Source organism: Typopeltis vanoorti, chromosome 5 (assembly GCF_054136105.1).
Source record: "Typopeltis vanoorti isolate ZY-2024b chromosome 5, IOZ_Tvanoo_1.0, whole genome shotgun sequence".
NCBI lineage: Eukaryota > Metazoa > Arthropoda > Arachnida > Uropygi > Thelyphonidae > Typopeltis > Typopeltis vanoorti.
The window spans coordinates 38,302,168-38,314,779 of NC_143553.1; the positions used below are offsets into that span (position 1 = coordinate 38,302,168).

The following is a 12,612-nucleotide window of genomic DNA, read 5'->3' on the forward strand; positions in this document are numbered from 1 at the left end:
TAGAAAGGCAGCAGGAGTAGATGATATTCGACCAGAAATGCTAAAGTATGGTGGTATAAGAGTCTTACAGTGGCTGCACTGCATAGTTCAGAAAGCCTGGACTGAGGGATGAATTCCTGATGATTGGAGTAGATCTCTCATAGTGCCCATATATAAAAAGGGAAATAAAACTGAATGTGAGAATTACAGAGGTATTTCCCTACTGAGTGTTCCTGGCAAGATCTATGCAAGTATACTTGAGAAACGGTTGAGAAGAATTGTGGAAGAAAAGTCTGTTAAAGAACCAGCTGGATTCAGGCCAAGTAGAGGCTGTCAGGAACAGATCTTCACTTTACGACAAATAGTCGAGAAAGCATGGGAATATAACAAAGAGCTGTATTTAAAGTTTTGTCGATTTGAAAAAGACATATGAAAAGGTGCCAAGAGAGAAGCTATTCAATACGCTACAGTTATATGGGGTCAATCAATGGGGCATTATATCAAGCAATACTTAGTCTTCATTTGAGTTGTAAGTCGGCAGTTAGAATTGAAGGAAGTACAGGAAGATGGTTTAATGTTAAATCTGGTGTGAGACAAGGATGTACATTATCCCCTCTGTTATTCATTATCTATATGGATCACATTATGAAGGAAAGTGGTATTAAACATGATATTAAAATTGGAGATGTTAATGTCAGCTCTTTGCTTTATGCGGATGATGTTATACTTCTAAATAAATCCGCTACATCTGTGAGATTCTCTGACTAAATTGAATAGCTGTTGTAATAGATATGGTATGAAGGTCAGCAATAAAAAGACAAAGACAATGAAAATAGGCAGAATCATTGAAAATGTCAACTGTGTTGTGAATGGAGAACCTGTGGAACAAGTTAAACATTTCAGCTACTTAGGCACGATTTTTACTGAAGATGGTAAATTAAATATAGAAATAGACAACAGAATCAGCAAAGCTGGTATGGTAGGAAGTCAATTGAATAAATTCATATGGAATAAGAGAGAAATTAGTCGGAACACTAAATTAGCTGTGTACAAGGCAGTGTTCAAACCAGTTTTAACTTATGGATCTGAGAGCTGGGTCAGAAGCAAAACACTTGACCAAAGCCTAGAGACCGCAGATATGAGTCCTGAGAAAGATTATAGGTGTGAACAGATGGCATCAATGGCAATATCATATTAAAAACGAGGATATTAGGAAAGAACTTGACATTGTCAACATCCAGGAATGAGTTAGCAGAGCTAATCTCAGGTGGTATGGTCACTTAAACAGAATGGGCGAAGAAAGATTAGCAAAACAAGTGTTCTCTGCCAGGTTGGCAGGAAAACGACCCAGAGGAAGACCAAGATCTAGGTGGATTGATATGGTACAAAGTGCCTTATACGATAGAAATATAAGATCTGATAATGTTGGAGTCTTGACAAGTAATAGACTGATTTGGAGGAAAATTGTAGATAGAAAATTAGTAATGAAGTAATTTTTTTCATGTAGTACTATCATATCACGTACACCCCTTGAGGGTACATGGCAGGAATTTGATGATGATGTATATGTTTTCTTAAAAATGTCCTACATACAATTTGTTTATTATAGTATAATTTAACTATATTTATCTATTCAATTTTGAAGAACTCATGGATACAAACTGTAACATACGTACCTGTAGCATCAGAGAGTTTGCTTCTGACAGGGGTATCTGACCAACTAAGTCGCCTTCTTGGAGTTACACTAAAAATAAAAAATCATTAATGAAACAATGGAATACTCCCGGTATTACAACAAACTGAGTACCTCAAATTTTACATTTTCTTTATGTCACTCCCACCTACAAAATGTATAGTACATTGTTACCCTGGTTGATATAAGGATTTTTAATTTATTTCTTTATATTTTTTATTGACCTTTGTACATAATCTGTAAACCCCATTTTCAGAAACCTGATGTAGGACATTTTCCAAGCCATTTCAGGCCAAGTGGTTAACATATATTTGCTTTCCAACAAACGGGTGAACTAAGCTGAATCTGGAAGCAAAGCTGCAAATCCACCCGATGGGTCCCCAGGTTGCAGATCAGAGAATGGCCACTAGAGATGGCGACTAGCTGTGAATAGCCAATAAGCAGATCCGAACAAGAAGCAGCAATACTAACATGATGTGGTGGGTTAGTGGTCAACTCCAGTAACTCTATAATATGTCACAGAAGTCCAATGACAGCACTGTGTCAAGGAGAGGCCACCCTAAGCCTAAACATAACCTATATGCTCCTTCTTACATCTCTCCCAAGCTCATCAAGTAAGACTAAAGGTTTGTATAATAATTGTTGATGTGCTGACAGTAAAAAGAAAATATGATTGAAATCTGATGTCAAAGAACAAGAGAAAAAAAAAACTCATGCCAGCTTGGACGTTACCCAGTCAAACAAGGTCCCCAATTGAGCAATCAGGGTTGAATCAAAAAATAAGCTACTGAAAACAAAGACAAAGAAATCAAACTCAAGCCTGTAAGGGATGGAATGTCAATAGGTACATCGAATGTTCACACACTATGGACAACTGGAAAATTGCAGTTGCTTCAAGAAGAAATGAGATGGACACTGTCAGGAGAAACTAATGGTGGAAGAGTTCCCTGGTCTGGAAATGAAAGTAAGCATGAAGCAGGCATAGGTTTCCTGCTAGTAACGTGGCCTGTCAGACAATGAAAGGATACAAACCGGTTAGTAATAAGATAATGGTTAAAGGATTCAGTGCCCAACCATTTAATATCACGACTATTCAAGTATATGTACCCACTGCGGAAAGTGCAGATCAAGACATTGAGAGATTTTACAGAGATCTACAACTAGAAATGCGTAGGTTTTTTTTTTTTTTTTTTTTTAAACTAGAAAGCTGTCTTGGAATCACATGGTGTGGACAATAAATTGATCCTCCTGTTGAAAGATATAAACAGCCAAGCACAAGCAACAGTCAGGATAGCAGGTGTAAATGGAGATTCGTGATGAGGTGCTGAAGCAGGATATACTCATCTTCTTGGAGGAGACTGGAATGCAAAGATTGGCAAAAATAACACAAGATGGGAAAAAGGTTATGGAAAACTGTTGAGAAAGAAATGAACGTGGAGAGATGCTTCTGGAATTTGCCACTGATAACCTGATAATATGCAATACCCAACTGCAACAAAAAAATTGTTCATAAATGGACATGGTGCTCCCTCGATGGCAGGCATAGGAATATGATCGACCTGATATTAATAGACCAGAAATGGAGAACATGAGTTCAACACTGCACATCATTCCAAGGAGCTGATATTGATTCGAATCACTGCTTAATGATTGCAAATATAAAACAAACTGAAAAAGAAGTACAAAGGAAAGTTCCAAAAAGCTAAAGACATCTCAAGACTAAATGAAGATAGGTTAAGAACAGCATATTAGGACATACTGGAAACTAAACTTAAGCCCACAAATGAAGGAGAGAAGATCAACCAAGAAATGGATAACTCAGGAAACCATGAAATTAGGACAAGAGAAAAGAGAACTTAAACTTAAGAGATAATTTAGAGGCAGCAGATGAGTTATACCATCAAAAATGTCATGAAGTATGGAAAGCAGCAAGATATATAACCAATACAGAGATATTGAACAATACTATGGAGAAAACAAAATTAGAGATGTCTAAACATATAAGAAATGTCAACAGGAAGTGGCAAACATTTGATGGATAAGACCAAAATCATACACAGAGGGATAAGATATTGCAGCAAACTATATAAAAATCAACTAAATAATACTACAACAGAAGAACTAAAAGCAATCTCTCCACCATTAGAGATCTTTGAAAATGACATCTTGGAAGAGGAGTTGAGTAAGGCTATAAAACACCAAGAAAAAAAGAGTCCTGGAAATGAGAACATAATAGGCGAGATGCTAAAATATGGGAGAGAATTGGTTGTAAAAGAAATATATTAGCTATGTAATGAAATATGGGTATGCCCCCGAAGAGTGGAAAAAAATCGGTCTAGATTGTTCTCCATAAGAGAGGCAGTGCTTTAGAATGCACCGATTACACACTATTGCGCTAATGAGTTATCTTGGCAAAGTGCTGATGAAAATATTTACAGAACGCCTGAAGATTCATATGGAGGCATATCTTATTGATGAGCAAGCCAGATTTTGAAAAGATCGAAGCACAGTGCAAAAATAACTTTCACTAAGACTAATAGCAGAGAAAGTTCAAAGAAAGAACAAAAAGATATACTACTATTTCATGGACTTGCAAAAAGCATTTGATAATACTGACCAAAATATAACATGGGCTGTCTTGGAATCCTATGGTGTGGAAAATAAATTGATCCTCCTGTTGAAAGATATAAACAGCCAAGCACAAGCAACAGTCAGGATAGCAGGTGTGGCTGGAGATTCATTTGGCACAAGACTAGGGGAACCAATATCACCAATCATCTCCATCACACATCTGGGAAAAACACCAGATGTGATTAAAGAAGAAGGTGGAGGCATTTCATTAAATAGTATGAGAATCAACTACCTCTGCTTTGCAGATGACATCGTCCTGATTGAAGAAGACGACGTAGCAAGGCTGGAACGGACATTGCAAACACTGTACACAGAAGGAAAAAGATGGACTAAATGTCAATTTGGAAAAAACTAAAACAATGATATTCAGACAACAGGAGTTACTGAACAAAGTTACCACTGAAGGATTTCAACTGGAAAATGTGCAACACTTCATATATCTTGGATGCCACGTGGTGCATGACTTGGACCCAAAAAAAGGGAGAAAAATTAGAATAGCAAAGCTATAAAAACACACACGAAACTGCACATTGTGGAAACCTGTATCTTCAGCAGCGTGCTCTATGGATGTGAAGCCCGGGTACTCCTGAGAGAATCTGAAAGGAAGATATTAGCATTCAAGAGGAAGTGCTATAAAAAGATCTTGAGAATAAGCTGGATCCAGAAAGTGAACAATGAAGAAATCTATAGACAATACAACCAAAAGAAAACTTTTGGTTATATGTTTGGTTACATGATTAGGTGTAGTATTATTTCACGTTTTTAATCCTTCAAATTTGGCCGAAATACTGAATATTCAGTCAAAGCATAATTAATTAAATTTTAAACATTGCAAATAAAATTTTAGAAACAAATGTTTGGAACAATAAAATACTCATTAAAAGTTGATAAAAATTTTTATGATGTATCCCCCCCCCCTCCAAAATAAAACATCTGTTTTGCTTCAGCCAAATATTTGGTGGTTTGTGAAATCCTACTTAAGTGCATCCTTAATAGTTATATCCAAGTTTATTAATTGTGAAAGCAGAAGCCCTCGTTTTCTTATTGTTAGAGTGCATTCAAATTAAAATAAGATATTTAATAGATAAAAAGAGAAAGGTCAACAGGATGGCAGAAATATTGAATGAAATTATGTGAAATATAATTTCATTTCACATACAACCTTACACATTCAAAATTAAATTATATGTTCAATCATTTATATTATACAAAATAGTACAAAGATTATTTAATAGTATAATTATACTATTAAATAATCTTTGTTCATGAGTTTTTTCCGTTATTAATTTTGTATCGATATGTCTACTCACGGTATACCTCTTTTAAAACTTAATTTATATTATAATGACAACATCCAGTGTTGTCATGCAACACTGGATGACTGGGAGGGAGACCTTCAAGCAGAAAAGGAATGAAGAGAACGGACCCAGGGTTATGACACCCCCATGTCAAATCCTCACCTTTCTTCTGGTGCATGCTGTTAATTATCTGAATGCAAGAGGATAGGCTGATAATTTTGGATTTAGCTGACCAAGTTTTGTTCTTCCTGGTAATGAACTATAATGCAAAATGATGATACAACATGGCAATTTCATGCAGGCTGGGGTGTCGCTTAGTTAAACAAGCCCCCTCCCCCACTATTTATATGTGGGAACCAAGGTAAGCAGCAAAAAGTCAGCTACTGGAACAAATCCCAACTCAGACTTCAAGATTATCCCCATCAACATAACAAGTATCAAGGAAAAGAAATGGAAATAGCAAAAGAATGGGATAAATACCAGATTGACATAACAGGTGTGACCAAAACAAAGAATTCAAAAACAGGCAAGACTTTCAAGCTACCAATACAGGTTGTAATAGATTCAACTGTATTGATATGAACACAGATGGATAAAAAAATAACTATTTATTAACTTAAAAGCTAATATTTCGCTGGTATTATATCCAGCATCTTCAGAGCACACAACACAAAGTTTGTTATAAATGCAAGATAACCACAATCCGGTGTAACAGTGGGGCTAGTATAAGTAATTGCAGCGTGCAACACAAGACTAAAGTCCTAATAGAGCGCCATCTAGGTTAAAAAAAAAAAAGTAGTTCAAAGTTTTGAAATAGTTGTCCAAATAATAGTCTTAGAAAGTTTGAAAAAAATAAAATAAAAGTAATAAATATTAATTTGGTCTTAGGATGACTGTCTCACAAATCTTTGGTAGATTTATACAGCCATACTTGTTAAGGTTGGGAGTACGTTTTAAGGCTTGTGTTGATTCCAGGAACAACCTCTCTGACTTGTAGAAGCTTCTGTGCATTACTTTTGTGTTTTTCCAATTGATCCTGTGTGCTGGGGTATTCAAAGCATGGTCTGCCAGATCTGACTTGCCATAGTGAAAGTGCCGGATATATTTTTTGTATTCACTGAGGCAGCTGTCCAGAGTTCTTCCTGTCTGTCCGTAGTGTGCTTGATGCCAAGAACAGGGCCGAGTGAAACTTGTTCCTAATTTTTATACAGTTTGGTATCTCGGCACCTTTTTAAGAAGGCTAACCTGTTCAGTTGCCGAGCCAATTTTACTTGAACCCGGAGCTATGGGATATCTTGGATAGAATCTCTAACTCAACAGCCAATAAAGAATTTGCTAAAGTTAAAAACTGACACCGGAAAAAATTTTAAATCCTCTAGCAATGCAATGTTACGCAGCAGCCGCAATTTCACCAAGATGGCGTCATTGTGAACCTATCATCAACAACCGTATCCAAAGAGGCCACAAGTGCATTAAGTCTTGGACACAATTTTGCCATTACTCCTAAAGAAGTTCCTAAAACCAAAATAATGGCTTCCGTTGAACGCGGGATATACCACTTGCCTCAAGCAATAGCCAATAACATTAGGTTAGACGTGGCCAATATCCTAATCCATTCTAAGCCTCCCAAAAATAATATCCCACATAAAGAAATAATAGCTCTAAAAGAACTACGCAATAATAACCACATTACAATAACCAAATGAGACAAAGGAAACGCCACTGTAGTAATGGATACAAAAGAATATGAAAGCAAAATGCTTGCACCGCTCCAAGACCGGTCTACATATCAAATCATAGATCGAGATCCCACCAACTCACAAAAGAATAAGGTGTGCAAGTTACTGAACAAAGTCACTTCCTAGCCAAAAGAAATTGTCAAAAAACTCAAACTCTTGCACGTTAACACACCCAGAATATATGGTGCTCCTAAAATACACAAAAAAGTACACCTTTGCGTCCTATTGTAGATAGTATAAACAATCCTACATATAAACTAGCTAAACATTTAGCCAAATTACTAGCCACTTACACAAACAATTCTCCCTCTTTTGTTAAAAATTCTACCCACTTAAAAAAGTATTTTAGGAAACCACACCTTAAATAAAAATAGACCTAATGGCGAGTTTTGATATCACCTCATTATTCACTAATGTACCGCTGATTGAAACTTAACTTGCTAAATTCACATTTTCCCCCACATACATTTCAGCTATTTAAATTCACAGTACAGGCAGGTTATTTTACATGGAAAGGGAAAATATAAAAACAATTAGATGGGACAGCTATGCCCACCCCCAGCCAACTTCTACATAGAACATCTGGAAAAATTAGTTATCAACACAGCCACTCTCAAACCTAGTCTCTGGCTACGCTATGTTGATGATGTGTTTGCTATTTGGCCACATGGCCCAGATACATTGAATACATTTTTAGTGCATCTAAATTGCCAGCATACTAAAATCCACTTTACAATGGAACTAGAAGCCAATGACTGCCTGCCGTTCCTGGATACACCAATCACACATCTTCCAGAAGTTACCTTATCATTTTCAGTTTATAGAAAACCGATACATACAGGGAAATAATTACACAAACAATCACCCTTCTCAACAATATGGTATCTTAAAACCACTAACCTATAGAGCTAGAGGAATCTGTTCCAATGACATTGCTCTCACTGCTGAACTTTTCTCACCTACATCACACCTTCTTAACTAATGGTTATAATACCCATAAGATAGATAACATACTAAATGCTACCCAGAAATCCCCTCTATCTACCGCAGAAGACTACAACAAAACTATCACCATCCCATACATTAAAGGTACATCTGAAAAGATATCTAAGTTGCTTAACAAACATCAACTGCACACAGTATTTAAACCTTATGTGAAATTAGCAACTCTCATCCATTCACCTAAGGACAAATGCACTCCTTTATCACATCCAGGAGTCTATGAAGTGCCCTGTTCTTGCCATCAAGCCTTCTACGGACATCCGCCTCAGTGAACACAAAAAATATATCCGACACTTTCGCTATGGCAAGCCGGGTCTGGCAGACCATGCTTTGGATACCCCAGCACACAGGATCAATTGGGAAAAAACAAAAGTAATGCACAGAAGCTTCTACAAGTCAGAGAGGTTGTTCCTGAAATCAACACAAGCCTTAAAACATACTCCAAACCTTAACAAGTATGGCTGTATAAATCTACCAAAGATTTGGGAGACAGTCATCCTAAGACCAAATTGATATTTATTACTTTTATTTTATTATTTTCAAACTTTATAAGACTATTATTTGGACAACTATTTCAAAACTTTTAACTACTTTTTTTTTTAAACCTAGATGGCACCCTATTAGGACTTTACTCTTGTGTTGCACGCTGCAATTACTTATACTAGCCCCACTGTTACACCGGATTGTGGTTGTCTTGCATTTGTAACAAACTTTGTGTTGTGTGCTCTGAAGATGCTGGATATAATACCAGCAAAATATTAGCTTTTAAGTTAATAAATAGTTATTTTCTTATCCATCTGTGTTCAGATCCATATCGTTAAATCTATTACATGTTTGTAAAAATAATGATTCAGATGTTCGTCAGACATAATAATTATTATTATGTCTGACGAACACATAAGCCTATCCACACGTACCAATATAGGGTTGTAGAATATCTCTATTAAAATTCAGATATAACAAGAAGTAGTTATTTAAAAGTATGTTTCAATTTATATGTCAAGGACAAGACATTTTGAGATATTGTATTTGTCTTTGGCTACTGAAATCTTGCTTAGATATAAAAGAAATCTGTTTATATTAGATATTAATTGTTAATTATAATTTTGTAACAACTGTCAAGCATTGTAATATTGGGGTTGTTTACAAAATGTTAGTGACAAGGGAAGCTAAGGTTAATGCTGTGAAAATAATTAAGCAATCTTCCATAAAAGGAAAATTGTCATAATTTCCACTGCTTTTATTGCCATTTCAAGTACAGCACTGAAAGCAGTAATGATGGTGGTGCACGATAATGGACTCAAGCAGAAGTTGCTCTGTTGCACTGAGAATTTTTTTTTATCGTCTTGGGTTCAAAACCATTAAGTGCGAGGTTCTGTGCCAGGTAGTGTAATTCTTCATCAGCATGCTAGATATATTGTATGCTCTGTCTCTCAAAGCCTATTTTTTTTTGCAATGGATGGTGGTGTGAAATGTCAATAAAATTCTGCTTAAAAATCTTCCCGTTGTGGTGGGTTTCCTGTATACAGAGAAGGATAACCTTTTTCCTCTTCATTTACTTCAATAAGGATATCAAGGAAAGGTAATTTTTTTGTGATGTTCTAGTTCAAGAGTGAATTTTACATTTGGATGCAAATTGTTTAGATAATCCTTAAAAGTAATCAGCTCATCTACCATTCCTGACCAAATTACGAAAATATCAACTACGTAATGTAGCCAAACTTTTAGTATTTTTCGATAGACTTTTAATGCATTTGTTTAGAAATTTTTCATAAAAAGGTTGGCTATAGCTGGAGAAAGGACCCATGGCAAGTCCTTCATTTTGTTCCCAATATTTGTTTTGAAATATGAAAAAGGTCTTCTCCATGCAGTGTTTATATAGTGCTACAGTGTCTGGTGGAAAAGGTTTCCAAGATCCACCATGTCATTTCTGGGAACATTGGTGAAAAGACTGACTATATTGAAACTTGCTAATTTGTCTGAAGGTTCTATATTTATATCCTTTAGCTTTTTATTCTTTATAAATGATTCTGTTTTTCCTATATGTGGTGTTATCATGTTTGTCAGATATTTCACTAAGTTTGAGGTTGGAGAATCTTTCCCACCTACAATCGGCCTTAACAGAATATCTTTTTTTATGTATTTTTGGTGCTCTATAAATTCTTGGGACCAATGGATGTTTTGATGATAAAGATCTTTTTAGTTTTTCTGGCCAATTACGTAACTTTTTTAGAACTCATTAGTTTTATTATGTGCATGCCACGTGGGATCCCTGTCTAGGGATATTATAGGATGTTCCGTTTTGTTGCAAATTCTTCTGAACCTATAACTACTGTTGCATTTCCTTTACCTGCCTTGATTTTAACTGTTTTTATCTCGACTTAATGCTTTAAGGGCTACGGCTTCTGATTGAGGTAAGTTTCTATGTGGTATTTTACATTTCAATAATAATGCTGAACTTTGTATGCAGATGAGGTCTGCTGAATCTCTAGGAAGACTGCAGATTCCTTTCTCAATTTGCGCAATTATGTCTACTTTTGGAATAGTCTGTGAAGATAAGGCAAAATTAAAACCTTTCATTAGGAGTTTTTTTCCACTCACTCCCTCTTCCTCCTATCCATTTGACTCTGTACATTACATCTTGCACACCCGTTCTCTCATTCTCTATAGTCATGCCGCTCACTTCATTCATAACACACCTCTTCTATCTTTCATCTTACTCTCCCATTCTTCCACATCGCTTCCCACTTGATCAGATTCATTCTACCCACTCTCTTCTCTACCTTCCAGCAGTAGTCTCTCCAAGCAACTCACACCAAAACCGGTCAAATGCAGTCCATCACTCCTATACAGCTCACTTCGTCCTTCAAACTCATTCCACACATACAAACTGCACTACTTTATCCTTACACATTTCATGGGCGAAAGCTAAGAGTTTTGTTTCAGTATTGAAAGGAAGTCTTAATAGCAGTTATACTGGATGTTCTAGAAACCTGGTCCACAGCAAGAAGCTTATGGACAGCCTCATTTGACTTCTTATGTCACACCTGTTCTTTTTCATGTCATGGTTGCTCTTGTGTCTGTAAAATGATTTTTTGTAATGTAGAGTTGGATTTTTTGGACATTTGAAAATCTTAATTGATTAATTATGGCTGACCACCACACAGCATCAAAGGCTCCTTGTATATCGTGAGAGAGATCAGTAGTATGTCTTTTTTTTTTGCTGTAGACTGTCTTCTATGAACTATTTAACCTCCATAATTGCATCTACTGTGCTTGATTGAGGTCTAAATACGTGTCTCTTGAATAGACAGAGTGCATTATTCGATTTATCAAGTTTTTCTTGTACCTTATCAGAAACATTTATGAGACTGATTGGCCTGTATTTGCTAATTTTGTTGTGTGTGTGTAAAACAATTTTCCATCTTTAATTCATATAAAAGTGCCAAAACTTACAAGGCACCTGCTGCCCTGCCCCCAAACCTTACACCAGAAAGCTAACTGTGCAATTATGCTAACTTGTACTCCAGAAGTAATACTCACTTCTATATAAGATATCACACTCATTTGGCACCTATCCCAGTAGTACAGAATGGATAATACATTTTCCTCTGCTGGGGGTTAAGTGAGTATCACATTTTATATAGTAAATAGAGAATGGGTATTAATTCTGGAGCACAGATTTAGCATACATCAAAGCCATAAAACTACCTTCGCTCTACATGCATCTCAACATTACCTAGTAATGAAGATTATTAGCAGCCAACTTCTTCACTACATGGAGGCCCACCAATTAATCAAAAATATGGATTCTACCATTTTCACTCGATAACATTCTAACAAACCTTACACATGCTTATGGACAGCAGCCATGGAAAAATTCATGTAGTTGCTTATGATGCAACTAAATGAATTTAAATCAAATGTATTAGAAATACATTTGATTTAAAAATGCAAAAGAGAGAGAGGCCTTCAAACTCAGATACCATCTCACAAAGATGCAGGAGGAATTTCCTGCTATTTGTGATCGGTTGCCAATTTCCTCTGTGCTTACCCACCACGTCAATGGTTCTTTTTATAAGCTTTGTCATTTCCAGACTACCCCAGTCCAGGGATCTGTGCTTTCACACATACACTTTCATCTATACAGTAATGATGCTCTCTTTTTCTAATCCTGTCTATAATTTTACTGTTGAAAGTATACTCCTTTCCTCTTCTTCATTCATGCAACCTTATAGTGCTGATATGATTTCTGTATTTTATATTTTAT

General features: G+C 36.0%; 1 protein-coding gene across 3 annotated transcripts in view; it reads right to left on the reverse strand.

Moving 5' to 3' along the window:
* Window positions 1–12,612, reverse strand: part of LOC150106324 (M-phase inducer phosphatase-like) — a 349,715-nt gene that overhangs the window by 305,946 nt on the left and 31,157 nt on the right. For all 3 annotated transcript variants that reach the window (XM_090392364.1, XM_090392361.1, XM_090392362.1), the window contains exon 3: window positions 1,656–1,723. In XM_090392364.1, the coding sequence (XP_090248490.1) occupies window positions 1,656–1,723 (68 nt within the window). The remainder of the gene's footprint in view (window positions 1–1,655; window positions 1,724–12,612) is intronic.